Source organism: Cervus canadensis, chromosome 1 (assembly GCF_019320065.1).
Source record: "Cervus canadensis isolate Bull #8, Minnesota chromosome 1, ASM1932006v1, whole genome shotgun sequence".
Classification (NCBI taxonomy): Eukaryota; Metazoa; Chordata; class Mammalia; order Artiodactyla; family Cervidae; genus Cervus; species Cervus canadensis.
Genome location: NC_057386.1, coordinates 7,180,594 through 7,207,649, shown reverse-complemented (window position 1 = coordinate 7,207,649; position 27,056 = coordinate 7,180,594). Strand labels below are relative to the sequence as shown.

Sequence of the window (27,056 nt, the reverse complement as noted above, 5' to 3'; positions counted from 1 at the left end):
AGGGACAGGACACAACTTTTGAAAGAATGACATAGCCAGAGGACATATACCGATAACATAAACCGATTAGAATCAAATGGATCCAAGATGGCAGACAAGTCAATTTCCACTAGACCTTGATTCTCAATCAGCATGCTAAATGACACAGCCAGAGGCTCCAGGACGGTTCACCAAAAACTGGCCCAATTCCTGGAAATCGCTATCCCTTCCCCCAAATAGTTGAAATAATATCCCACTCAGCCTATGAAATTATCCAGTCCATAACAACTAACCATGCCACTTTTCAAGGCCACCACACTTGACTTCTGTAATGGCCCATACTCTCTGTTAAGTGTGTTTCTCTCTGATCTGAATAAATCCACTTCTTACTTATCACTTTGTCTCTCACTGAATTGTTTGTGCGATGAAGATCAAGAACCTAAGCTTCGTTAGGTCATGAAACCAGGTCTATGATCTCAGTTGGAAGACTCTGGGTTTTGGCCGTGTTCAAGCTGCAGCCACGTGGGTTCAAGTCCCAGGTGGGGTTTTGACTGGGTTTGAGTCCCAGCACTAAGTCGATTCACTCATGTCTGACTCTTTGTGACCCCATGGACTGTAGCCCGCCAGGCTTCTCTGTCCATGGGATTCTCCAGGCAAGAATACTGGAGTGTGTTGCCATCTCCTTCTCCAGGGTTGAGTCCCAGTACATGGGTGTTTTTTTTTTTTTTTTTAGTACATGGGTTTTAAGTCCCAATATGAGGTAAACTGTTTCAACTGCAGCACAAGAGCTGCTTTTTCCCCCTTCATGTGGGTTTATTGGAGAAGGAAATGGCACCCCACTCCAGTACTCTTGCCTGGAAAATCCCATGGATGTAGAAGCCTGGTAGGCTCCAGTCCACGGGTCACAAGAGTTAGACAAGACTGAGCGACTTCACTTTTACTTTTTATGTGGGTTCATACAAGGCGGATTCTTACCCACTGGACCACCAGGGAAGTCCCTTTTATACATTCTGATACAAGTCCTTAAAATATATGAGTTGCAGCTATTTTTTCCATTCTGTGAGTTGTCTTTTCACTTTTTTGATGGGGTCCTTAGATGTGCAAAAGTCTTTTACTTTGATGAAGTACACTTTGCCTATTTTTCTTTTGTTGCTTGTGCTCTGGAGTCATATCTAAACAACAACTGACTAAGCCAACATCCCAAAGGTTTACCCTTATGTTTACTTCTAGGAGCTTTCAGAGCTAACTTTTGAATGCTCTTGGGGCAACTTCTGAGCAGATCCCCAGCTACAGCCGGGGCCACAGCCCTCCACAAAACTCCCCTCCCTAATTTTAAACAGTCTGCTTATATTTCAGCCTTTCCCTTCCAAGGTTTCCTATGGAGTGTCCAACTGTGGACAAGCTTGAAGGTTTAGGATGCAGGTTGGTGAGAGAGGATGTCACATTCAGAACACCCGACTTTGGAACCAAGGTTCCTGACTGAGGAAGCACCTGCCTTGACAGCTGGGCCCATCACTGCCCACTACCACCCTCCTTACTGCCCCATTGCTAGGAGCTGGGACAGCGGGTCCACTCCAGGAAAGGATCCTACAGAAAGTGACTCCACCAAACTCGGGCTGTCCTTATCTCTATACTGATTGTCTGGCCACCCTCTTAGAGATTCCTGATCAGGGGTTGGTGACCTCTGCACGACTTTAGGACCTGGGAAAGCCCTTTGGGAGACCCAGGTGTGCTGGAGGCCAGCTCTGTAGCTCTGGCCGAGGTAGACGGCTGGGTGGATGGGTGTGACACAGAGGCCAAGGAAGAGCAGCTCAGATCTCTCGGTCCGGCCAATCCCCGCCGCGGTGGGCTCCCAGCGATCCTTCCCGAAGCCCGCCGCCAGCCCGCCCCCTCGCCCGCGGCCGGTGGATTGGGCCGGCTCGGCGGGCGGGGCGGGGCCGGGCCGGCACGGCCCGGTTTGGGGCGGCGCGAGCAGCTACTGCGAGCCGACGCCGTGCGGCCCCGCCCCAGCATCCCGCGCCTACAGGACTGCGCCCGGCGGAGCCGCCGGGAGAGCGTCATGGCCGCTTCGGAGCAGCCCCAGGTCGGGGAGCTGCTGGCCAAGGCCCGGAGAGCCTTCCTGGAGGAGTTCGGGGCCGAGCCCGAGCTAGCCGTGTCGGCCCCGGGCCGCGTCAACCTCATCGGGGAACACACGGACTACAACCGGGGCCTGGTGCTGCCCATGGTGAGGGGCTGGGCGGGAGGCGCCCGCGCCCCGCGTGCACCGTTGCGCGGGCCGCTCCGAAGTTTCACTCCCGCCGCGTGTGGGGCCCGAGCACGTAGAGAGGCCCTCGGATGGGGCATTTCCCACGTCGGCAGGCAGGAAGGCGGGAATCCTCGAGGAAGTCGGCTGTGGACCGCTGATCCTCGCCGTCTCCCTGGGAGCCTCCTCGCGGTGTGGGGGAATGCGGAAGCGGGGGCGCAGGGGTAGATCCGGGCGAAGTAAAGCCCTAAGCTTCCTGGTCCAGCCCGTTCAATTCGCAGAGGAGGCTCAGAGAGGGCTAGAGATCTGCCCAAGGTCACACAGCGGCGATTGGACTGCCTTAGCCTGGGGCCGTGTCCATTCTCGGTGCAGCCTGGCAGGTTGAGTGAGTACAGTGCCTCTGAGGTTGCCTCCAAATGGGGAAGCGCCAAAAGGAGCTCTTCTGTTGTTTTCCCTGTTGAACTCTCTCTCTCCCCCTTGCGTCACAGCCAGGAGCCCACGCTCAGGGCAGAGTTCAGGTCTGCACTCCGGAAGCACTGACCCTTCCCCCTGGGGCAGGACTCAAGCCCCCCAAGGCCTGATGAGCCGTCAGGCTCTTCCCCGGGACACTCCCCATTCCCTTCACCTGGAGCCCGGAGGTCAGCTCCCTGTCTGCCCCAGGGCCCCTGATGTTGGGAGTTTTGCATACTTTTGTTTCTCCTGCCAGGCTCTGGAGCTTGTGACGGTGCTGGCGGGCAGCCCCCGTGAGGACGGGCTTGTCTCCCTCCTCACTACCTCTGAGGATGCTGACGAGCCCCGGCGGCTGCAGTTTCCCCTGCCCACAAGCCAGAAGCCACTGGAGCCTGGGACCCCTCACTGGGCCAACTACGTCAAGGGGGTGATTCAGCACTACCCAGGTATGGGGCCCGGGGCGGGGTCAGATTCCTTCGTGGGCCACAAAGCCCGTTAGCTCGTCTGACCCACTGTGGGGTAGGTGTGCAGAGTGGAGATTCCCCAGTGGGCAGGTGAGGAGACTGATACCCCCAGGGGTTCCAGAACTAGCCCTGGGTTGCCCATCCAGCGATCCGAGGAGCCAGGACTCAAACCCCAACGTGTTGGTCTCCAGAGCCCTGCATCCGGACAACTGGGAGACTGTGTCTCAGGACCCTTAGGGTGGGAGGGTGGAGGGCAGCGGACCCCTTGGTCCAGCAGGTTGGTGACCTCTCACAGTTGAGACACATTCCCCCAGCAGCAGCTGCCAGGCAGTTGCCTCCCTTTGCATCAGAACGCCGCATACCCTTCTTGTGTTCATCCTTCCCGGTGGCCCATCTTACTGTCATCCATTCTTTCCCCTGCAGCTGCCCCCCTCCCTGGCTTCAGCGCAGTGGTGGTCAGCTCCGTGCCCCTGGGGGGTGGGCTCTCCAGCTCGGCGTCCCTGGAAGTGGCCACGTATACCTTCCTACAGCAGCTCTGCCCAGGTACCTCCCAGCCCCCACCCAGCCCTGTTTCCCCGAGGTCCTGTGATCAGAGCTTCCTACGCCAACCGTGGCCTTGGCGGGGTAGGGGGGGAATCTCCCTGGAACGTCACTGGAGCTACTGCTGCTCCCGCCTGCCGACCCCTCGTGCCCCGTCCTGGGCCCCAGCCTCCCCACCTCGCCCTGTGCCGCAGACTCGGGGACAATAGCTGCCCGGGCCCAGGTGTGTCAGCAGGCCGAGCACAGCTTCGCAGGGGTGCCCTGTGGCATCATGGACCAGTTCATCGCACTGCTGGGGCAGAGAGGCCATGCGCTGCTCATTGACTGCAGGTCAGGGGCTCCCCCCTTGGACCTCCCACCTCACAGGAGCTCCTGGATGGAGCTTGCAAGGCAAGCAGACACCCGGCCTTGTCATCTCCCCTCGCTCCATCTCCACCCCAGGTCCCTGGAGACAAGCCTGGTGCCGCTGTCAGACCCCAAGCTGGCCGTGCTCATCACCAACTCCAACGTCCGCCACTCACTGGGCTCCAGCGAGTATCCCCTGCGTCGGCGCCAGTGTGAAGAGGTGGCCCGGGCGCTGGGCAAGGAGAGCCTTCGAGAGGTACAGCTGGAGGAGCTAGAGGGTGAGTGGAGGGTGGCGGCTGGCGGGTGCGCTCTGTCCTGGAGACTGCTCGGCACCCCGAGGGGGCTGCTGAGCAGGGCGGGGCGGGGCCCAGATGTACTTCCTCTCGCCTCTCGGAATCTCTGCCAAGGTCTGCCCACTCCTGACACGGCTAACATAGGACTGCTTGATATCTCGATATCATTTTTTTATAATCTAAGAATTAAATATGCACCGTGGAAAATATAGAAAAGGGCAAAGAAGAAAATAACAAGCTATAAGATTGCTACCCAGAGATAGCCACTAAGCTTTTTTTTTTTTTGGCTGCACTGGGTCTTTGTTGTGATGATTGGGCTTCTCCTGTGGAACATGGGCTCCAGGCACACGGGCTTCAGTAGTTGCAGCCCATGGGCTCAGTAGCTGTGGCGCATAGGCTTGGTTGTTCCCTGGCATGTGGAATCTTCCTTGATCAGGGATAGAACCTGTGTCCCCTGCATCGTCAGGCAGATTCTTAACCGCTGGACCACCAGGAAAGTCCTACTGTTAGCATTTTGATATATCTCCTTTAGTGGTTTTCTGTACCTGTGTTTTCTTTTTTAAAAATACTTAAAATTTTTTTTATTGAATTATGGTTGATTTACACTGTTGTGTTGGTTTCATCACCTGTATTTTCAAAGTTGAGTAAATACAGTATTGCTACCTGCCCTTTTATCACCTTTAACTCCCTCAGGACACTCCCTATACCATGAAAGGCCGGTCATCAACATGGCTTTTTTTTTCCCCAACAAAAGTTTACTCTTAAATGTACAATAGGTTCCAAGACAAGACAACACTTCATTGTAGCTATAGGTGGCAACAGATGTTAATGGCAGGGAGTCCAGAAGTTTAAACAGGAATGGAACTAAGAATCATCATTGCCTCAGGCACAAGGAACATTTTTTGGCCAGATTTCTTAATTCCTCCTGTGGGCAGGGGGCCTTTCGGCTTTGGCTTTTAGCTCCTCCTCCTGTTTGTGTTTGAATGCCTTATCTTCCTCGTCCCATCTCCTTGGCTTGCTTCTTGGGCTGCATCAGGGGCTTCTTCTTGCCATCTTTGAGGTCCGACATGGTGCCTGCCACCCCTTCCCCAGACCCTGCCACTGGAAGCTATTTTTTTTGGCTGTCTGGGGCTTTAGTTTCGGCATGTGGAATCTTTGGTTGCAGCATGTGAACTCTTAGTTGCAGCATGTGAGGCCTATTAATAGTTCCCTGGCCAGGGAACAATCATTGGTTCCAGGCCCCCTGATTTGTGAGCACAGAGTCTTAGCCACTGGACCACCAGGGAAGTCCCCATCAACATGGCTTTTTAAAGCTACTGTAGCATTTTAGCATATAGGTGCCCTTTAATTTACTTAACCAGTTTCTGATAATCACATCTAACACCGCGAGGGATGTTTTTATACATAATTCTTTCTCTGCGTTTTTCTCCTCTTTTCTCAGGATTAGATTGTTTGGAGTAGGATCACAGGGTCAAAAGATAACATGTATTTTTAAGTTTCCAGATATACATGGCCAGGAAGGTAGTCTGTTGAACAGTTTAAAGGTCATGTAAACATAAACTCATTGAATTCTCTCACAACTCTGTAGGACAGATATTACTCTCATCTTTAAACAGTTTTTATTTATTTATTACTTTTGACCGCCCTGGGCCTTTGTTGCTTTGCCTGAGCTTTCTCTAGTTGCGGCAGTCCGGGGCTGCTCTTGGCTGCGGTGCTGAGGCTTCTCGTTTTGGTGGTTCTAGGCACGAGTGCTTCGGTGGTGGCAGCTCCTGGGCTCAGTAACCGGTGCACGGGCTCAGCTGCTCCACAGCCTGTGGGATGCTCCCAGACCAGGAATCAAACCCGTGGCCCCAGCACTGGCAGGTGGAGTCTTATCCACTGCACCACCAGGGGAATCCCTCTCACTTTTTTGTGATGGGGATATACAGTGAGTGGCAAGGCTAAGACTTGATCCCAGGCAGATCAGTCCGGCCTGCTACCTTCCGGGCCAGGCTGCTGGCCTTAGGAGCTGCCCTCCCTGGCAGTGGGGAGCCCTTTTCAGGGACCATCTTGTCCTTCGTGGTGAACCAACATCTTTAGACCTTCCCCACCTGCTCTGTGCAGGTGACGGTGGTTGAGCTTTTTACCCTTGAGCACTTGGCTGTTTCTCCCCTCCTCCTCGGCCCTTCCATTCGCCACCCCCCGCCACCCCCCAGCCCTGGAGGTCTCTGTCTCCCTCAGGAATCGTGCTCCTCTCTGCCTGCCTTTCTGTCCTCCGCCTGCCTCCCCACCTTCTGCTTTTAAACATGCCCCGTCTTCTAACATCCTCATGTGGAGTCTCCTTCCTATGCCAGTCCTCTGGGAAGGGTGCCCGATGCTCACGACCCGCATTTTCTCCTCTCTGTGTGCGTGCTGAGTCACTTCAGTCGTGTCCGACTCTTTGCGACCCCATGGACTGTAGCCTGCCAGGCTCCTCTGTCCATGGGATTCTCCAGGCAAGAATACTGGAGTGGGTTGCCGTTTCCTCCTCCAGGGGATCTTCCAAACCCAGGGATCAAACCCATGTCTCTCTGTGTCTCCTGCATTGGCAGGCGGGTTCTTTACCACTCATGCCACCTGGAAAGCCCTTTCTCCTCTACTCATTTCTGAGTCCTCTGAACCTGCCCGCCTGTCTCCTTTCTCCTCTCTACTCATTTCTGAATCCTCTGAACCCGGTGGCTGGTTTCCCATGCCACCTGGTATGACAGCTCTCCTGGGGGCTGCCCTCGCCGCCCCCCCAGTGCTGGATCTGCTTGGTCAGAGCCCTGTTCCTCCTCCCGGGCCTGCCCCAGGCCCCAGGCTTTGTCCCCACCTCAACTCTGGCCACACCACCACCGCCCCACTGAGGACTCAGATGGGAGTCCAACCCCCATTCCCATCTGGGGTCCTGGAGCCTTCACCTGGCCCTGGCAGAACTCATCCTTCTCCTGGGCACCGCTCCTGACTTCACCTGTCTGTTATTTCCACACCCTTGTCACTCCCGTTTGAAACTTCAGTTACCCCTGAGTGCTTCCTGGCCCCCAGCCCCCTCGGGTCTCTGACCTCTTCCTCCTCCTCCCCTTCCTCCCCACATCGGGCCCCTCCTGGTCTCTGACGTTTAACAGCCGCCAGCTGGACTCCTGGCGCCGCCTCTCCCAGCGGGGCCCCTGCCCAAGGCGGTTACTTTTGTCATCCAGAGCTCAGCTCTGTCCTTCCCCGGCTCCAGAACCTCACTGGCACCCGGAATTAAGTTTGGAAGTCTCCTCAGTGTTCAGGGCCGCCCTTAGTGACTCGGCTGGCTGTGCTCACTTCAACATTGGCCAGTTGGACAGCCTGCTGGTTCCGTGGGGTATCCCAGGCAGACCTGGGTTGTACCCCAGTTTTGGATTCCTGGCCCTTGGAGGTTTCACTGTTAGTCCAGCAAAAACACCAGCAGAACCTTTCCTTTCTGTTCTGTCTTGGCCTCTGAAAGGCAGCAGTGTCCTGTTCGCTATGGAAGCAGTGAGTTTGGGGCTCAAACGGCTGTTTATTGAGTACCCACTGTGTGCCGGGCACGCTGGGGGCTCTGCATGTGTCTGCTCAGAGTTCTCCCCACACCCCGAATGAGGTGGGTCATGCCCCCTTTTTTGGCCACACTGCCCAGCACGTGGGATCTTAGTTCCCCAACCAGGGACTGAACCCATGCTCCCTAGAGTGGAAGCTTGGGGTCTTAACCACTGGACCCCCAGGGACGTCCTGGGTACCCCCTTTTGTAATTGAGGAGGTGAGGTCTGAAACCTTGCTCCCCAACCCGAGGTTCTACCCACGGCTTCGTCAGAACCAGAGTGGAGATGCCCCCGTGCACCCCCGGGGCCAGCGGCCTGGAGTCCACAGGGGCCCAGAGGCTGTGGTGGCGGGTCTGCTGAGCCCCTTTCCTCCCCAGCTGGCCGGGATCTGATGAGCATGGAGGCCTTCCGGCGGGCGCGGCACGTGGTGGGCGAGATCCAGCGCACGGCCCAGGCGGCAGCCGCCCTGCGCCGTGGTGATTACAGAGCCTTCGGCCGCCTCATGGTGGAGAGTCATCACTCACTCAGGTGAGGCCCCTGGGTGCCCGGCACCCCGCGGGCACACGTGTTCTAGCTGGGGCCGGCTCCAGGCCTCCCCCCTCCCCCCTTATCCTCTCCGCAGAGACGACTACGAGGTGAGCTGCCCCGAGCTGGATCAACTGGTGGAGGCCGCGCTCTCCGCGCCCGGGGTTTACGGCAGCCGCATGACGGGCGGTGGCTTCGGGGGCTGCACGGTGACCCTGCTGGAGGCCTCCGCCGCTCCCCGGGTGATGCAGCACATCCAGGTGGGCAGTGCTGGAATTGTGGGGCGCGGGGAGCAGGAGAGATGGGCTCCCAGGGCCCCGCTGAGTTCATACCACCCCCCCCCCCACCCCCTGCCCACAGGAGCAGTACCGCGGGACCGCCACCTTCTACCTCTCCCAGGCGGCTGATGGCGCCAAGGTGCTGCGCTTATGAGGCCCTCGCCGGGACGGCACGCGGTGGGCCTCCCCTCCTGTCTGGGTGCTCAATAAACTTGTATCTCTGACTCTGATGCCCACCTGCCTCAGGAGGTGGATGTGTGCTGGGGCATCAGAAAAGGGGTGTGTGAGAACCGCTCCCTGCTCTGGGCAGGCCCCAGAAACATGGTCAGGGCAGAACCAAGCAGTAGTAAAATCCTTTATTATAGTGCAGAACAAAGCCAGGTCCTTGTCATGCTGGGTCCAGCTCTTTGGTTACAAAGGGGCTCGGGCCTGGGGCAAGGGGGCAGCCAGAAGGGCCTTCCGGGACCTCTGCCCCCTCCGTGCCGCCCAGAGGACACGGCCAGAGGCAGCGGCCCTGTGATCAGCATGCAGGTGCGCTGGGCCACCAGGGGTCCAAGAATGGAGTAGCTGAGGCAGCGCCTGGGGGAGGGGGTGTGGCGGGGTGCTGCGGGGGGCTCAGGTCTGGAAGAACTGTTGGTCCACGTGGGTGCTGAGGGTCCCACTGGTGGTCAGCGTCCGGCTCACAAACTCCTCTGTCACGTGCCGCGTGAGGGAGCCACTTGCTTCCAGGTGCTGGGAGCCCAGGGTGAGTCCATCTGCAGGGGAAGAAGCGTTGAAGGACCCACCCCCGGGGTCCTGACCACGCCCCCCGCTTCCTGTTAGCTCTGTTTCCCCGGGGAGAGCCAGGAGCCCCCACCAGGCAACTCACCCAGTAGGAAGGGCTCAGTGGTGCTGGAGTGGGTGGTGATGCTGCTGTATTCCCCTGACACTGGGTGCTGGAAGAGCCCCGAGTGGCTGCCCAGCTGGGGGAAGGGTCCTGGAGAGGGGGGGGGCGGGGGGTGCGTAGTTAGAGGATGCTGCCAGGAGAGGGCGTGGCCAGAGAAGGGGCGGGGCTGGAGAAGGGGCGAGGAAGCCTGCCTCCATCCTGGGACTCGATGGTGATGATCCCCTCGCGCTCCGGCCCGAAGCCTTGGGTGGTCTTGGCCTGCACCTTGAACTTGTAGGGCACGTTCTCGCTGAGACCAGGCACGGTCAGCCGGCTCTCAGGGCTGTCGCCGTCCACCAGGAATGTGGTGGCTGGCTCTGGGCAGGGAGGATCCCTTTCAGTATCTGCAGCTCCCTCTCCACCCTTCCCCTCCCCTGCCCCCCTACCCGGGGCGGGCAGCACCTCCTCCGTGGGCCATCTCACACGTCACCAGGTAGCCCAGAATGTCGCCGTCCGGCCTGCGGGGCCGCTCCCAGCTCAGCTGCAGAGAGTCGGGGCTCAGGGCCGTGAACACCAGCGGGCCGGGGGCGCTGGGCGTGCTCAAAGTGAAGGCGGAGCCTGGGGATAGCGAGGAAGCTTGTCAGGGGTTGGGTGGGTGTCTGAGTGCCAGGTGGGGGCACCTGAGGGGGTGGGGGCGGCAACTCACCGGGCAGGGGGCAGAGTGGGCTCTGCGGGTGCACCTGCGACTCGATGGTGATGACGCCCTCGCGCTCTGGGCCCCAGCCCTCCTGGCTCTGGGCCCGCACGCGGAACACGTAGGAGTGGTTGGGCAGGAGGTCCTCCACCACCACCGAGGTCTGGCTGGGGTTGGGGATGTTGAGGCGATACAGCTCACCTGGGTGGGGGACGGAGGCAGACAGCGGAGCAGCCTCATTCCTCATTCCTAACCCCTGGCCTGATCCCGCCCCTCCCCGAGACTGCAGCCCAGACCTGGTCATCACTCAGCCAGGGTCAGCTGTGTTTGGGGCACAGGTGGGGTCGGCCTTGTGTGGTGTGGTTGGTGGTTCAGGTTGTGCACTATACAAAGGGTGTGTGGAGCCTGAAATCCCATCTGTGTATGATGGCTGTTTACGGGCCCAGGTCATGCCTGTCCAGAGAAGTGCCACTTCTCATAGCCCAGCAGAGAGGCCCTGGGTCCCTAAGCAAAACCTTGCAGGGGAACTGATCGGAGAGAGGTTCAGGGAGATGGCTGAGGATGCAGCGGAATAGGGAAGGCAGTGAAGGGGACAGTGGGGGACTCGGAAGAGAAAGACCCTCTCAGAAAGGCAGGGGGGGTGGGAGTGGGGCCCGTTAGTGGTCAAGTGGCTCGGCTGGGCTCCTGACAGCCCGAGCCCCTGTGTGTCAGCCCGCCAGCAGCCAGGCCTCACCGCCGTTCAGCAGCTGGTACTCCACGCTGTAGCCCTGTAGCGCACGCTCACACTGCGGCTCCTGCCAGCTCACTTTCAGAGACGTGGGTCCGAGGGCGGAGAACACCAGGCGGGTGGGTGTGTTGGGCACACCCGCAGCCAGGCGGGAGCCTGCAGATGCGGGGGGAGGCGCAGTCAGCCTGCGGCGGGGGTGTCTGGGCAGGAGTCCCTGGTTCTCAGCCACACCTCCCTGACCGCTGGCCAGGCAGCCCACTCAGCCCTGCAGCACCCTCTCCAGGCCGCCCAGGGCCTCCCCACCGCACTCGGTGGGAGCGGGCTCTGCCTGAGCTGGCCGGCCCCCCACCCTCCTCAGCTGGTCCCTCTCCTGCCCTAGCCCCAGCCCAGCACCCTGGGAGGACAGGCCGCTTTAGGCACCAGCGTGGATGTGGATGGAATGGAGAGTGAGGAGGCGCGGGCAATGCTGATGGTGGGTGGATGGTGACATGGAGCCGGACAGCCAGGGAGACGCAGGACGGCCACCCCTGTACTACCTGGGCCCCAAGAGGGCGCTGCTGGCTGCCCAGCCAGGATTATAGAGTCTCTCAAGTCCCCGGAGCGGGGGGCCCCCTTCATCTGAGCCCGACTCCGGGACCCCAGGGCCCAGGACAGCGGAAGCCTGCTCCTCCCGTGTTCCCAGATGGGAGGGAGGCCTAGGGCAGGACAAAATATGAGTGAGCCGTGGCGGGGCGGGTGTGCGTGTTGGACGATGGGCAGCGGGGGGACAGCAGCCCCCGCCCCGCCTCCAGGAGCTGGAAGAGAGGAAGGATGGGCCGGAGGCCCGGGGAGGGGGCGGCACTCACTCTGGGAGGAGAGGGAGGTGAGGGTGGAGTAGTCCCTGGGCAGCGTGGCCGAGTGTGAGTGCTCCGTGCGGGTCAGCGAGTGGTAGTCCCGCGTGAGGGTGGACGAGGTGCTCAGCATGCGGTGGGGGAGCTGCGGGCTCAGGTGGGTGCCGTGGGCCGCAGTGCTCACGGTCATCCTGTGCAGGGAGTTGGCGCTGCCCGGGAAGGCAAAGTCCATCCGCCCGTTCACCAGGTGCTCTGCGGGGACAGGGCAGGGTCACTCCCACAGGCCCGGCCGCAGACCCCGGAGCCCCGAGGGTCAGGCTGCTGCAGCCCTGGGAGTTCCGGGGGTTTATCTACCTACCCTCCGGGGGCCTCCTGGCATCAAAACACCCAGCCTCCCTCTGCCCACCAGGGACAGAGGCCCCTGGAGGAGTCCACGGCCCCCCACCCCCGCAGGCTTCTGGAACGCAGGTCCCCTGGCCCAGCAGGAGGCCCCCCACGGACCCGACCTCCGCTGGGGCCTCGCAGCCCCTGCAGTCGGCCCCGCCCTGGGGAGAGCCCACACGCCTCCCTGGGGTCCCCCGGCTCTGGGGTCCCCTGGCAAGCCAGCCTGGCTGCGGTGGGCTCTGGCTGGAGCTGAGGTGGGTGCGGGTAGGGGCGTGCCGGTCACCTCCCTCCCCGCCGGCGCCCCGCGCGCCCCCATCGGCAGCGCCGTCTCCCGGGGGCCCGGAGTCAGAGGAGAGCCGGCTGCCGGCGGACAGGCGCGGGATGAGCTCCGGGGGCAGCCGCCACGTGACGCGCCGCAGGTCCAGCTCCTCCCCCAGCAGGGGCTCGAACTTCCAGCCGCCGCCTTGGGAACAACGAAGGGCCGCGTTGGCACCGCCAGGGGGCGCAGGGGGCGCGGAGAAGGGCCGGCGTTCCCCCGGCTCAGATCTGGGTGTGCTGCGGCGGGGAGCCAGCGGCAGGCGGGACCCTCAGCCCGGAGGTGTTAAGAGGGCGGCCTGGGCCGCTGCTGGCGAGGGAAGACGCCCTGGACCAGAGCCCTGGCTCTGCTCTGAGCCTGCTTCCGGTCTGGATGAGGGAGGGAGTGATGTCTCCCCGGCCTGCCTCCCAGCGAGTTCCAGCAGCCGGAGTAGATCTGTGTAGTGCCGACAAGCTGGGGAACCTGATTCATACCAGCTGCTCTCTCTACCCCATACTCTCAAAACCCTCAAGACCTCTGAACCCTAGCTTGACTCCATGGAGGCCTCATGTAGGTAAGGAAGGACGAAAACACAAATCCTGGGGCTTCCCTGGTGGCTCAGTGGTAAAGAATCTACCTGCCAATGCAGGAAAAACAGGTTTGATCCCTGGTCTGTGACCCAACGGAACTGAACTGAACCTGGAAGATCCCACATGCCGCGGAGTAACTAAGCCTATAGGTCAGAACTACTGAGTTGCAACTACCAAGCCTTAGAGCCCGTCTTGCTCCACAGTAAGAGAAGCCACCACGATGAGAAGCCTGCCTGGCAACGAAGACCCAGCAGAGTCAAAAATAAATTACATAAAAAGGAAATACAAATCCTGGTGGATTTTCACTCAGCCTAGTATGATTGGCATCCCATTCCACAGATCAGAAAACTGAGGCAGAGAATGTACGTGATTCATCTGAATTCCCACAGTGGTGGTTTAGTCACTAAGTCCTGTCCGACTCTTGCCCCATGGACTCCATGGACTGTGGCCCGCCAGGCTCCTCTGTCCATGGGATTGTCCAGGCAAGAATACTGGAGTGGGTTGCCATTTCCTTCTCCAGGGGATCTTTCCAACCCAGGAATTGAACCCAGGTCTCCTGCATTGCAGGCAGATTCTGTACCAACTGAGCTATAAGGGAAGCTGTCCCGCAGTGAAGCCAGAGCTAAAACAGACCCCAAGCATCCCAGTCGAGGGCTCCTTGCATCACACTGTCCAGGAATCCAAGAGGGAAGCAGAACAGGGCCATGCAAGGAGCACTGCTCTGGGGCCCCCGAGCCAGTGGCTATTCTGGGGCTCCTGGACCAGGCTTGCCTCCTCGCCTGAAGCCCTGTGTCTGGCAGGTGCCCTGGGTGTCCTGACGGCACTGCACAGCTGGTGAGCCCTCCACTCTCAAACCTGTGTTTCCAATCTCATGTGCACAAGCCCGTGTGCATGTGCCCCAAGCCCATGTCTGTCTGTCTGTCTGTCTGTCCTCACACAGAGACGTGCACACCAGTCCTATGAACCGTGTCGGCTTTGTCCCCTCTGTACCCAGAGCCAGAATGCTGATCGTTGATTTTGCAGAGGGGACTTTCCGTCTTGATCTTCGTGCCCAGTGGTCACTGGCCCCTTCGCTGTCTCTGGACACCAGCGAGAGCCCCACTCTCTACCCAGGACCCCCACCATCCTCGCCAGGATCCCTGGCCCACTCACCGGTGTCATCAGAGACGCTGGGCCTCTGGCTGCCGGCTGGGGAGCGGAGCACGTCATCGCTGTACATGAGGAAGCTCTCGTAGTCCTCCCCACTCTGGGCGTCCACGATGGGGATGTCAGGGATGATGGGGACTGTGGGGCGAGGGGAGGGGTGAGCCAGGGCCCAGACCTCAGACCCCTGCCCGCCCCTGGCCGCCCCGTGCCTCCCTGCCCCCTACTCACTAGACATGGGTCGCTTGGGCTGGGTGGCGAGGTTGATGATGGCCTCCCGCTCAGGCCCCCAGCCTGCTCCGTTGCGAGCCTTGACCGTGTAGCGGTACGGCTGGGACTCGCGCAGGTTCTCGATGAGCAGCGTCCGCTTCTTGGGGCCGTCCACCAGCACCTTCTTCATGGGCCCGATGGGTCCTGGGGCAGGGAGAGCGCCTCAGAAGGGTCTGGCCCCAGCCTGGCCCCGGTCTTGGATGCCCCAGGACCGTCATGCGGCCCCTGAACTGCACCCAGGGGTGCAGGGGGACAAGGCAGGGAAAGGGCAACTGTTGATGCCCAGCCACGAGCCAAGCCCTGAGAACCTGGGTATGACTGGCTTAGAGAAGTGTTGCTAGGGCTCCACGGGGTTCATCGCTAAGGTGAATGGCAGAGATACACTAGACTCAGGTCAGCCCCGAGTCACCTCAACCAGTTGGTAAAGGTCCTACATTCACGTGCGTCTGAGCGAGACTGGCTCCAGAGCCAAGAGTGCCATCACCACCTGTGCCTCACCGTCCCCAACCAAACCCCACATGCTCTGTTGGGAAATCCAAAGTGGAGACATTTGGGGACTTCCCTGGTGGTCCAGGGGCTAAGACCTTGCTCTCCCAATGCAGGGGACCCGGGTTCAATCCTTGGTCAAAGAACTAGATCCCACATGTTGTTGCTGAGTGGCCAAGTTGTGTCTGACTCTTTTGCAACCCCATGGACTGTAGCCCTTGAGGTTCTTCTGTCCATGGGATTTCCCAGGCAAGAACACTGGAGTGGGTTGCCATTTCCTCCTCCAGGGGATCTTCCCAACCCAGGGATCGAACCCAGATCTCCCACATTGGCAGGTGGATTCTCTACCACTGAGCCACTAGCGAAGCCCCAGATCCCACAGGCCACAACTGAAGCCCCAGATCCTGCGTGCCACAATGAAGACTGGACATCCCGCATGCCCCGACGAAGACCCGGCACAACCAAAACAATAAATAAAAAGTATTTTAAAAGTGGAGACACTCAGACACTCGCCATGGCTGCCCTGGTCATCTGGGCAAGGACAGGAGGAGAGAGGCAGGCCTGATCCTGCAGCCGGGGACAGGCTGAGGCCTGCGGGAGCTGAGGGCGCCGGGGTGGGGTGGAGGTTGCACAAGAGTCAGTTAGCCGGGAGCAGAGGTGAGGCAGTTCCCCCACACCCAGGAGGGAGGACACGCAGCCCTGGGAGGGGGAGGAAGAGACCCCAGGCTGCTCTGACTTACAGTGCCTAGGGGCCCTGACCTGAAAAGATGGGGCCCTCTGGGTGATCAGAAGACATCCCAGTGTCCGAGGGGTCCAAAGGAGGGCTCTTGGGGAAAACCCCACCTATGAAGCTTGATGCTGTCTGATAAGAAAGTGGCTGTGCTCCAAGAACTGGCTGATGTTGGACCACTGCCTGGGGGAGGTCTCTGAGTGCTGAGGTGGGGGCCCCCCTTACATCTGTCTGCCAGGGGGAGAAGGGAAGGGGGCCACCCCAAAGTGCTGATGCCCTTGAGTCAGGAGGGCTTCCTCACATGTTTGTGAGACAGGAGCTAAGACTGTGGGCCGAAAGCATCAGTCACGCCTGGTTAAGATTAAAGGCCGGGTCAGAAAAGACTTCCTGACAGTGGTCCATGGGTGGACCAGGAGTCGCCAACAGAAAGAGCCAAGGTGTGACGCAGCAGCTGAGAAGGTTGTGTTTGGTCGGCCAAGCTAACAGAGCAAGGAGCCTGAGGCCCAGAACAATCCCTGGTGGGCCACTAGGGAGTGCTAAGCCTGACCCACTTTAGGGTCCACAGGTTGCATCTGGGGGTGCGAAGCTCTGCATCCCTGGGATGAACTGGTGAGGATGCAAAGAGGAGGGCCCTGCACCAGGCAAGAGCAGGGCACTGAGTTCCCTTGAAAAGTTTTCCATCCTGACAATTGCAGGGGTCACCTCTCCCTTCCAGGACGGGAGAAAAATAAAAGAGTTCTGCCAGGTGCTCTGGCCTAGGGCTGCCAGATAACATATTGCATGAAATGTACTAGAAAAATTGTTTGTCTGAAGTTCAGGGCGTCCTCTGCTTTTTATTTGCTAAATCTCTCTACCCTGGCCTGAAGAGACCCGTGTAGAATTGAGCCTCTCTCGTTGACCTGCGTGGGCAGGCACTGTGACCCCATTGCACACACATAACCTCAGGCCCTTCCATCCTCACCTGCCCTGGGAGCTTCTGGGCTCTGCTTTGGAATGCAACTAACTCAGCCCAAACCTGACCACAAACTTAATGATGCCCCCAGGCAACCAGACATGGGGATTCATCCACTGACCTGGGGGCTGTGACCTCCTCCTACCCCACCCCCCTCCCTGGGGGCAGAAGGAGAGGGCGGGCCCTTACGGTTGTCCTCATTGACCAGGCCGTAGCAGACCTCGTAGGCTGTGATCTCGCCGTTGGTCTCGGCCGGCTCGGCCCAGCTCAGCTGGGTCACCGTGGAGGAGACGACGTTGAAGGCCAGACGCCCGGGCTCACTGGGCACTGGGTGGGGCAGAGGGGGTGCAGGAAGAGCGCTGTCAACAGCAGACAAAGGGGCAGAGCTCTGGGCGGGGCGGGGCCGGGCAGGCTGGCATCCGGGTGGCTGGGGATGGATGTGGCGGGGCCTCACCTTCCTGGTGGGTGCGACAGGACACCGGGGAGCTGTAGGGGCCCTCGCCCTGAGCCCCGTAGGCGCACACCTTCATCTCGTAGTCGCAGTGCGGGTACAGGTTGGTGAGCTCCACCGAGGGCGCCTTGCTGTCGAGCAGGTGGGCTTCGGACTCGGAGTCACCCTGGATCCAGTACTTCACCTGTGCCCAGGCCGGGGCTGGTCAGTGGGGGGCAGCTGGCAGAGCCCACTGTCCCTCCGCTGAGCCCCGCCCTTACGGTCCCGTGGGCACACAGACGTGGAAGGATTGAGCGCCCTGCCAGGCGCACGCAGCAGGGCTGGCACAGAGCACAGGTGTTTCCGGGTTTGGGGGGCCACTTTCCAGGGACTTCTTTCTCCCTCAGGGGCAGATGGGGGTTCCCCACCCACTGAGGCCAAGCACGCCCTCTCCTCTCCCTGGGGCCCTCTCTGGCCTCGGCGGGCCCATCTCTGCCACGTGTGCCCGGCCCCCCCATCCACCTGCCTCGTCGCGCCCCCCCACCTTACCCGGTACCCTGTCGGCTTGCCAGGAGGCGGCAGCCAGTTGAAGTGGATCTTCCGGGACCCAGCAGCCTTGGCATTGGGGTTCTGTGGGGCACCCAGGTCGCCCCGGGGCGGTGGGGGTGATGACACGGTCTGGTTCATTACGCTCCGGTCCAGCTCATCTGCAGGGTGTCAAGCCAGGGCAGGGCAGTCAGCAGAGACTCCTCTCTGGCTTTGGGGGGCAGGAACCCATCTGCACCACCAGGGGGCACCATATGCCCAGTTAAACACCAAGGCTCCTTCTCTCTCACATCACATGAATGGCTGTGAGAGGTGGACTATAAAGAGCGCTGAGCACCAAAGTATTGATGCTTTTGAACTGTGTTGGAGAAGACTCCTGAGAGTCCCTTGGACTGCAAGGAGATCCAACCAGTCCATCCTAAAGGAAGTCAGTCCTGAATGTTCACCGGAAGGACTGATGCTGAAGCTGAAACTCCAATACTCTGGCCACCTGATGCGAAGAACTGACTCATTGGAAAAGACCCTGATGCTGGGAAAGATTGAGGGCAGGAGGAGAAGGGGACGACAGAGAATGAGATGGTTGGATGATATCACAGACTCAATGGACATGAGATTGAGTAAACTCCAGGAGTTGGTGATGGACAGGGAGGCCTGGTGTGCTGCGGTCCATGGGGTCACAAAGAGTCAGACATGACTGAGTGACTGAATTGAATCTTCCTCCTGCTCCAGGAGGACCCAGGAGGATCTCTAGAGGGATGAGGGCTTGCCCTCTTTGTCCCTTTGGCAGCCAAGGTGTGCCCCACGGAGAACATTTTCTCTTCCCAATGCCCTTCCTCTCTCCCCTACCCCAAGACTCCTCCTCCGCCCCCACCCTCTTGGCAAATCGCCTCTCCAGGGTGGGCTCACAGGCCCCTCTATACTGGAACCTAAGGGCCCGTAAGAAGTGTTTCACCCCTTCTGGAACACTTGCATTTTAGCTTGAACTAAGGCTGAAGTCGTCAAAGGGCTAAGGCCAAATGGCGGGATTCCAAGCCAGCGGCAGGCCGGTGGCCACATGGCCCCAGTCTCTCTGATTGACAGCAGGGTTGCCAGATAAATACAAGATGCCTAGTTAAACTGGAATTTCACGCAAAGATACTTTTAAAGAATAAGTACTTTCCCAATAGTGCATGGGATATACTTATATTACAAGCTCAGTTGTATTTTGTCTGAGATTCAAATTTAACTGAGCATCCTGTATTTTTACCGGCTGAGACTGTCAAGAAGCCCCTAGCCCTCCCTCCCCACCTGCTTAACCTGACCCCAGGCTCCGGCTACCTCGGTCCCCAATGATGACGGTGGCAGACTGCGGCTGGCCCAGGCGGGCCCCGAACTTGGGGTTGCTGAGTTGGATGTAGAAGCGGCGGGTCTGGGGGCCCCGCAGGAGGGAGTCCATCTCCTGCAGCTCCAGGAGCTTCACCTGCAGTTCCTTCCAGGTCTCCCCAGGTTGGAACAGCAGCTCACCCTCTGCGGGGATGTAGTCCTAGGAATGGCAAGGGGTCAGAGTTGGAGCAGGCCTGGGAGATGTGCCATGGCCACACCCCCATCCTCCACCCCCACCCCACAGCCAATGCAGAGACCCTCACGCACAGACTGTCCCACATGGACACGGAATGGCTCCTGTTTATACAGCACCTCGTGGGCATCAAGCACTTTCCAGATACTAGCTCGTTTCATCCTCGGGGCAGAGTGAGGTAGAGATATTACTGTCCCCATTTTACAGATCAGGTAACTGAGGAACACAGAGGTAAAGAAAGCTGCCCAAGTTCACACAGGTAGTTGTGGTGGAGCTGGGATTTGAACCAAGGCACAGAGAGACAGGGATGAAGATAAAGGGGGTGAGAGAGACAAGGATGCAGATACTGGAGGGTCCCACACAGGCAGGCACTCAGCCAGGGGCGCTGAGATTTGCAGGCCTCACCTAGGAGGGAGGAAACGTTCCCCACCCTGGGGCTCTAAAGTCTGGATCCCACCAGCCCCCAGGCCCTGCCTCCGGGATGGGGTGCTTATATTCTCTCCAGTTTTTGTTTTTCAATGCCCTAGAGCTTTTTCCTGAACATCCTGGGATTAACATGTACCTGTATGGGGCAGATAGATTGCAGTGTGTGTGTAGGGGAAGCCTTTTCACCTGACGCCACTAGGTGGCGCTGCAAACTAACATTCAGATTCTTTGCTAGCAAGCCACCAGGGAAGCCCAAAACTGAAAGGATGGAGGTACTGGGGATTGAACCCAGGGCCTCATGCATGCTAAGCATGCGCTCTACCACTGAGCTATACCCCCAGGCATCTGTCTGTATATACATACATGTACACATCTGTATAGAAAGAGACAAAGCAACTATCAACAATGGGTGAATCCATGTCAAGAGTAAATGGGTGCTAATTTTATTAGTCTTTCCATTCTGCTGTAGGTTTGAAGTTTTTCAAAATAAGTTGAGAAATATTAAAAAATGTTAAAAAAAAAAAAAACCATAGTTCACAACCAAAGGATCTTTATAAAGGGCTTCGCTAGTGGCTCAGATGGTAAAGAATCTGCCTGCAATGCAGGAGACTTAGGTTTGATCCCTGGGTTGGGAAGATCCCCTGGAGAAAGGAAAGGCAACCCAGTCCAGTATTCTTGCCTGGAGAATCACATGGGCAGAGGAGCCTGGGGGTCCACAGTTCATGGGGTCGCAAAGAGTCAGACACGACTGAGTGACTTAACACTTTCATTTTTTCACTTTCATTGAAAAGTTATGTTTGTACAAATTCCTCTTTGGAATTTTTACTGGGAGCATTACAGCAGTAGTGAGAACATTCCTACCTATAAAAAGAAATAAAGAATAGGGTGTGTGCGCATAGTTGCTCTCATGATCGCCAAGTGGGCCTGCAGGCCAGTGAGACTAACGTTTATTACTTTTTTTTTTTTCCTTTATTACTTTTTGAGTGAAGTTTTTTTGTTTCATTTTTAATTTGGGGCCACACCCTGTGGCATATGGAACTTCCCCAAACCAGGATTGAACCCACACCCCCTGCAGTGAAAGCACAGCATCTTAACCACTGGTCCAAGAGGAAAATCCAGTGAATTTTTTTTTTTCAGTGAAGTTTTGATATGAATATTTTTAGTTTTAAAATATTGGTAATAGGTATAAAATAGATAACTAATAAGAATCTATGGTATAGCACAGGGGACTCTACTCAGCACTCTGTAATGACCTATATGGGAACAGAATCTAAAAAAGAGTGGATATATGTCTATGTTTAACTGATTCACTTAGCTGTACAACAGAAACTAATATGGTAAATCAACTGTATGCCAATAAAAAAATTAATTTAAAAAAATTGGTAATGGTAATAGGGAATTCCCTGGCAGTCCAGTGGTTAGGACTCTGCAATTTCATTGCCAGGTCCCTGGGTCCAGGTTCAGTCCCTGGTTGGGGGACTAAGATCCCACAAGCCAAGCAGCACGGCCAGAACAATCAAAATACACAAAATGTTGGTAATTAATTTAGAAAAACAAACAGATGTAGAAGCCAAACTAAGTATGGACATGGCTGTTGTCTAAGAGTGATAAAGTTGTGATAAAGTTGACACCAGCCCACCAGGAGGCCCTCCCTTCCCTGAAGGGTTGGTCCTGTGGCCTGGCCCAGAGAGGGCCTGCCTGGCAATGACAGTCTGGGGACATGAGGCCTGTGATCCCCCATCAAGGAGGCCAGAGCCCCTGGACCATGACAGACGGGGCAGTTTATTTCTTTGAAGAGTGCCTGGGTGAATCCTGGAATGCTACAAGGGGGACACGGATGGTCTGGACATGATGAGGCCTTATTCAGGGTATCACTGGCCTTTTTGGTGAAAGTGAAAGGGAAATCACTCGGTCGTGTCCGACTCTTTGCGACCCCAAGGACTGTAGCCCACCAGGCTCCTCTGTCCATGGGGTTTTCCAGGTAAGAATACTGGAGTAGGTTGCCATTTCCTTCTCCAGGAGATCTCGACTCATTTGAAAAGACCCCGATGCTGGGAAAGATTGAAGGCGGGAGAAGAAGGGGACAACAGAGGATGAGATGGGTGGATGGCATCACCGACTCAATGGACATGAGTTTGAGTAAACTCCGGGAGTTGGTGATGGACAGGGAGGCCTGGGGTGCTGCGGTCCATGGGGTCACAAGGAGTTGGACACGACTGAGTGACTGAACTGAGCTGAGCCCCTGCTGCAGGGTGGCAGGGGGAACGTGTCCTTGGGAGGCCAGCCCGTGCCCGCCACCAGCATCCAGAGACCCAGGATGCCGCTGTGTCCGGCTCCCACCGGGCCCTTGGGATGTGCCTGACGCCGTGGCGAGGACTCACCCGGTTGCCCTTGGCGGTGTTGTCCTGCGTGCGGTAGGAGACCTGTGACTTGCCGCTGTCCAGGATGCGCCGGACCACGGGGATGCGGGCCACATGCTCCCCGCTGCTGAACAAGTACTCGGGCTGCTCAAAGGACACGATCCCACTGGCTGCAAGGAGTCAGGCGCCGGTCAGGGGTCTTGACCACAGTCCCCCTCTCAGCCCCCGCCCTCCCTCTGGCCCAGCCCGGCACAGACTTCAGGAGTCTTCTTGTCACCCCTCACCCCTCTGCTCTCTGGGGAGGTTGGACAGAGGGGCTGGAAAAGTCTTCCAGGAGAAGTTGACAAGGCTGGAACAGTGTCCAGCTGACATCCTGGAAGGGTCGGGGCAGAGAAGTGAGGCCAGGCGGCGGCAAGACTAGAGATGAGGGCTGAGACTGAGGGCGGGGGCAGAGCAGGCCTAAGTCCTACGGCAAGTGGGGAGGAGGGGTCAGCGACCAGAACAGACCCTCCGGACACCGGAAGGATGGTTATCAACAAGTCCAGGTTGCCCGAGGACCCAGAACAGGAGGCAAGGTGAGTGACAGTAGTGTGATGCCTTGCCCGCCCTCTAGGCAGGCCTGGGCAGAAGCAGCCCCAGGCCCCTTCTTGCTCTGATGTTCTGGCATCCTGGGGACCCATTCAGTCTCAAGGTCAAAGGTCACAGGTCAAGGAGAGGGTCGTGGGACAGCTCCGGGAGAACTCAGTACCCTCTGGTGATTATAAGAGAAGCCCCACAATGAGCAAGCACTGTGCAGAGAGGTACAGCCACACCCCTCACAAGAGTCTGATACCCATTTTGCAGATGGAGAAACCAAGGTTCAGAGGTTGAGTTGCTTGCCTAGGCCACATGGCCAGGTCCCACTTCCACTTGGATGTGAGGAGAGACAAGGGCCCCAGAAACCCCCTTTGGGTCCCCCCCTGGTGGCCCCCACCCTGACCGACCTTGCTCCTTGATGATGGTGATGTTGACCAGGCGGCGGCCAAGGGTGGCGGTGCCCACGGGCACGTCGATGGCCTCCACCAGCAGCTGCTTCTCATCGTCGTCCTCGGGCCGGATAAACAGAGGCACCCTCACGTCCACCAGCTCCACGCCCTCCTGGAACTCCACCATGCCCCGGGCGTCTGGTGGGGAGCCGTCAAGACAGGGGTCAGGGGGCCGCATGGGGGTGGGAGGTGAGAGGGGGGGCACAGGGAGCCTGCCCACCTACCCTGGTCTGCAGTGAGCGTGTAATAGCCGGGGGCCACCTTGAGCTCATGGAAGGCCCCCTGCTCCACGTGCTTCTCCGTCAGCTTCAGCAGGGCCTGCTTGGCCGAGCGGGGAGCCATCAGCACGGTGTCCACAATGGTGTGGTCCTGTCTGGGGGCGGGGCAGGCGGGGGGGATGTCAGGCCGGCCGGGAGGCTGCCACGCATCCCTGTCCGCCCCTCCTGCCTGTCCTCTCTGCATCAGGCACAAGATTCCAGGCAGCAAAAAGCGGTTTCTTCAGAGCCAGACAGGCGCAGAGGCCCAGGCTGGCCCCACTGCCGCCCCCTGCAGCCTCAGGGTCCTGCTCTGTGAGATGAGGCTCCCTGTCCACCTCTTCCAGAAGGGCTGATGATGCCCACGTAGAGGCGGAACAGCAAAGATGCTAAGGGGACAGGCCAGACTGCCTGGGTTCAAATCCTGGCTCTTTATCTTTAAAAAAAATTTTTTTTTTTTACCAAACCACATGGAAATTGAACCTGGTCCATGGCAGCAAAAGCCTGAGTCTTAACTGCTGCTACTGTGTTTTGCTCAATGTCTGACTCTTTGTGATGGACTGTAGCCTCCCAGGTTCCTCCGTCTATGGAATTTTCCATACAAGAATACTGGAGTGGGTTGCCATTCCTACTCCAGGAAATCTTCCAGACCCAGGGACTGAACCCGCGTCTTTTGTCTCTTGCACTGGCAGGCAGGTTCTTTAACACTGAGCCACCTGGGAAGCCTTAACTGCTGGACCACCAGGGAATTCCCCTGGTTCTATATCTTAATGGCTAGGTAACCTTGGGTAAGTTACTTAACTTCTCTGATCCTCTGTTTCCTCAACTGTACAATGGGAATAGCAATGATACCCACGTGAATAAGAACCACACACACAAGTCCTTAGAACAAGGCCTGGCCGCCATCAGCTCTCAGAGTGCCCGGTGAGAGCTGTCTTCTTTTTTTGTCTTCTTGGTATTGAACCCCACCCCACTCTTCCCTGGGGGGTCTGGGACTCGGGGTGGGAACTGGGAAAGAAGTGGGTCACCCACCGGACCATCTGGCTGGTAACCAGCGGCGCCTCCAGGATCAAGGCCTTTGGCCTCAGAGGAGCGCTGGCTCTGGGCACCGGCCGTCCCTGGCCCTGGGTGGGGGCTATTGCCCATGTGAGGCCAGGGACTGGGTTGGCTCATTTCCCTGTAAGTTTCTTGTTCTCATACTGGGGCCAGCTCTTGGTGAGGGCTTCGTACGGGTATGTGTTCAGTGACAGTCCTACCCCAGGACAGACCCGGACAGCCCTCCTCTCCCATGGGGCAGAGATGATGGAGATGGAAGTGGGGATGGGGGAGGTGGGATTTGGGGCTGGTACCGCCCCACCTATGTGTCTTCGACTCACTTTTTCCCGGCGTTGGGCTGCTGCCTGTAGGGGACAAAGTGAAGACTGTGAACCAGATGGTCCCCAGGGCGGGGAGGGATTATCTGCTTGGGAGACATTCCCTGGCGTCAGCGATGGGGGCAGCACCACCCCCCCCACCCCACCCTGGGCGCCCAGGACCCACCGGAACTTGGTCTGCTGGAGGTTGTGCGCGCCTGTGATTTGTCGGTACACCTCATTCAGCTGCCGGGCAAGGGAGGGCTGTGAGGCTCGGGCCCTGGGGGAGCCCCCGCAGCCAGAGGACCTCCTGGGCATGGCTGGGAGCGTGGCCACGGGCATGCGCAGTGGCTCTACCCTTCTGGAAGCATTCACAGTGTGGGCAGATCCCAGGGTGACGCCCCCGGCCACGCACGTGTCCCAGGAAGCCCTTCTTTCCCACCTGGACGCATCCAGGCCCCACGGCGGCTTCCCTCTGCCATCCCGCCACCCGGCCCACACCCGGCCCAGAGGCGCCCGCTGCCCGGGACCGACCGGCTCCTTACATTCTCCTCCACCTCCTGGCGCAGCTGGTCGCATTCTCGAGTGCCAGGTTTCAGCAGGTTCTCGGTGCAGAGGCGGGCGAGCCGCAGGGACAGTCCGTAGGGCACTAGGGCAGGCGGGAAGGGGGGTCATCAGTCTCTCCACGGTTGGCACCGCAGAAGCCCCCTCCTCCAGAAGCCGTGCTCGGATTGGGGGGCACTGGGGGCGTGTACCACTCAGGAAGGGTAGTAGGTGGCCAGGCCTGTGCCTGCACCCGACACCCAGAGAAAAGAGGAATGCTGGATCCCGGGCCGGGGAGCAGTGAACGGGCCCCGGGCCCCAAGGGCGCCCAGCCCCGGCCCTCACCCAGCTCCGAGGGGTTGATGCCCGCGGCGTGCGAGGCGAAGCCGGGCCGCTGCACGTTGTTGGTGATCTTCCACCGGACCGTGTCACGCCCCTTGAGGTTCCCGCTGCGCAGCAAGGGCGTGTCCAGGTGGTCCGAGGCCATCAGGTTCTCGCGCAGCATGTAGTGGTCTTCCTTGAAGCCCACCATGTGGCCTGGGGGACCTGGGTCTCAGTAGGGGCTGCTTCCTAGACCCTCCCCCACCACACCCCCACGTGGGACCCCCCCACGATCCCCCACCTCTGTCCCAGACTTGGCGCCCTGCTTCCCCTCCACCCCCGCTGAAGGAAGGAGCCGTCAGAGGCCCACCGCCCCTGCCGAGGCCAGGCCCGTACCTCGGTTGCAGCAAGGGAGAAGGGCCAGGCAGGCCTAGGAGGCAAGGAGGGTGGGGATGAGAGCTGAGACGGCTGCCCCGGCCCACGGAAGTCCCTCCGGCTACCACCTCCCGCCCACACCAGTGGTCCAGAGGGGTCAGCAGTGCCTTCCCCAGACACTGGGATATCCAGGCAGTTACAGGGGCCTGGGTGTGGGCACAGAGGGGAACAGGGGCAGAGGGTACCCAAAATGCATGCCATGGGACTCTGGTCCCGCTATCTACTCTGGAAAGTAAAAGGTTCTGTGATCAAACTCCTTTGAGAAGCACTGAATTCCTTCCTCACATAGTTTCATTATGCAAACAACTAGCTCAAAGGCTCCGATAAGCCCTGCAGAGGAGAAACCGCTTTCTCAAAAGTATTTGATCACAGAACTGTTTTTCCCTGTAACACACACGAATATGACCCTGAGGGCTGCCGTAGGGGCGCCTCTGCCCGCTTCAGTATCCCCCGCTGGGCCATGCTCCGCGCTCTCCTGTCTCCAGTCTTTCCTCCCAGGGAGACGGCCAGCTCCTGGTGGGCAGAGCCCTTCCTCCCTCTTAGCTCTCGTGACCCTTGGCATGCAGCTGACTCCCGGGCCAGGGACTCCCAGGAATCCGGACACTGGTGGTTGGCAGAGGCGAGGGGCTGGGGTGGGGTGGGCACCAGAGCTGTGCAGAATGTGATGGGTTCACTTGGCCTCTGCCCCCTACAGGGACCCCAGTGGGGTGGGGACCGGGGGAGCCCCCACCTTGCAGCAGGCACAGTACTTCCAGCAGAGCAGCAGCAGCAGGACCGGGACCAGGAGGAGGAAGATGAGCAGGGGGATAAGCCACCAGAAGGAGCCCGGGGGGCATTCTAGGGAGGAAGGAGGGAGAGGAGGGAGCCAGTGCCATCCCCCTACCCAGGTCTGATCAGCCACCCAGGCCCACCCCTGCCGGCCCGCCAGCTCACCCTTCCTCCTCTGCACCAGGACAGTGCTGTTGGGCCCGGGGGCGCCATCACCCTCCACGGTGTAACTGTAGGTACAGTCATCATCCTCATCCCGGAAGGAGCAGTGCTCCACCACCTCCTCCGCTGCAGGCACGGACAATCAGCAGGACACTCAACCCCAGCCCGGAGCACCTCCGGGCCTGGCGAGGGGTCTGCTCCTCACCGCGGCCTTGCTCTGGGGGCCACCCCACCCATCACGGGGTCGGGGTCGCA

General features: G+C 58.8%; 2 protein-coding genes and 1 non-coding gene across 6 annotated transcripts in view; 1 reads left to right on the top strand and 2 right to left on the bottom strand.

Annotated features, from left to right (window-relative positions):
- The first annotated feature begins 1,967 nt into the window (after nucleotides 1-1,967).
- Nucleotides 1,968-8,882, top strand: GALK1 (galactokinase 1). Its single transcript, XM_043461022.1, has 8 exons — nucleotides 1,968-2,203; nucleotides 2,928-3,117; nucleotides 3,559-3,678; nucleotides 3,870-4,005; nucleotides 4,117-4,298; nucleotides 8,233-8,383; nucleotides 8,478-8,640; nucleotides 8,741-8,882. Exons 1-8 carry the CDS (start codon nucleotides 2,039-2,041, stop codon nucleotides 8,810-8,812), a joined length of 1,179 nt encoding a protein of 392 aa, XP_043316957.1. The 5' UTR covers nucleotides 1,968-2,038; the 3' UTR covers nucleotides 8,813-8,882.
- A 117-nt stretch (nucleotides 8,883-8,999) lies between these two features.
- Nucleotides 9,000-27,056, bottom strand: part of ITGB4 (integrin subunit beta 4) — a 31,562-nt gene continuing 13,505 nt past the window's right edge. Inside the window, exons 17-41 of one of the 4 annotated variants that reach the window (XM_043460994.1) lie at nucleotides 26,805-26,927; nucleotides 26,602-26,708; nucleotides 25,833-25,866; nucleotides 25,461-25,652; nucleotides 25,118-25,221; nucleotides 24,760-24,818; nucleotides 24,597-24,620; nucleotides 23,191-23,339; nucleotides 22,925-23,104; nucleotides 21,963-22,111; nucleotides 18,918-19,122; nucleotides 17,604-17,761; nucleotides 17,079-17,259; nucleotides 16,814-16,951; nucleotides 14,418-14,600; nucleotides 14,196-14,327; nucleotides 12,442-12,621; nucleotides 11,790-12,026; nucleotides 11,481-11,639; nucleotides 10,951-11,100; nucleotides 10,230-10,418; nucleotides 9,986-10,141; nucleotides 9,736-9,900; nucleotides 9,527-9,634; nucleotides 9,000-9,413 (exon numbers count right to left, since the gene is read on the bottom strand). In XM_043460994.1, coding sequence (XP_043316929.1) covers nucleotides 9,274-9,413; nucleotides 9,527-9,634; nucleotides 9,736-9,900; nucleotides 9,986-10,141; nucleotides 10,230-10,418; nucleotides 10,951-11,100; nucleotides 11,481-11,639; nucleotides 11,790-12,026; nucleotides 12,442-12,621; nucleotides 14,196-14,327; nucleotides 14,418-14,600; nucleotides 16,814-16,951; nucleotides 17,079-17,259; nucleotides 17,604-17,761; nucleotides 18,918-19,122; nucleotides 21,963-22,111; nucleotides 22,925-23,104; nucleotides 23,191-23,339; nucleotides 24,597-24,620; nucleotides 24,760-24,818; nucleotides 25,118-25,221; nucleotides 25,461-25,652; nucleotides 25,833-25,866; nucleotides 26,602-26,708; nucleotides 26,805-26,927 — 3,602 coding nt within the window. In that variant the 3' untranslated portion in view covers nucleotides 9,000-9,273. The remainder of the gene's footprint in view (nucleotides 9,414-9,526; nucleotides 9,635-9,735; nucleotides 9,901-9,985; nucleotides 10,142-10,229; nucleotides 10,419-10,950; nucleotides 11,101-11,480; nucleotides 11,640-11,789; nucleotides 12,027-12,441; nucleotides 12,622-14,195; nucleotides 14,328-14,417; nucleotides 14,601-16,813; nucleotides 16,952-17,078; nucleotides 17,260-17,603; nucleotides 17,762-18,917; nucleotides 19,123-21,962; nucleotides 22,112-22,924; nucleotides 23,105-23,190; nucleotides 23,340-24,596; nucleotides 24,621-24,759; nucleotides 24,819-25,117; nucleotides 25,222-25,460; nucleotides 25,653-25,832; nucleotides 25,867-26,601; nucleotides 26,709-26,804; nucleotides 26,928-27,056) is intronic. The other 3 variants (XM_043461001.1, XM_043461006.1, XM_043461009.1) reach the window with 3 other exon arrangements.
- On the bottom strand, nucleotides 19,849-19,920 carry TRNAA-AGC. Its single transcript has one exon. It is a non-coding gene; the product is annotated as a tRNA-Ala (tRNA).

What these genes read in the sequence shown, in the direction of transcription:
- GALK1 (XM_043461022.1), top strand. Translation starts at nt 2,039, where the DNA reads ATGGCCGCTTCGGAGCAGCCCCAGGTCGGGGAGCTGCTGGCCAAGGCC. An exon ending in GGGGCCTGGTGCTGCCCATG is followed by an intron (nt 2,204 to 2,927) that starts GTGAGGGGCTGG and finishes TTCTCCTGCCAG; the next exon opens with GCTCTGGAGCTTGTGACGGT. An exon ending in GGTGATTCAGCACTACCCAG is followed by an intron (nt 3,118 to 3,558) that starts GTATGGGGCCCG and finishes TTTCCCCTGCAG; the next exon opens with CTGCCCCCCTCCCTGGCTTC.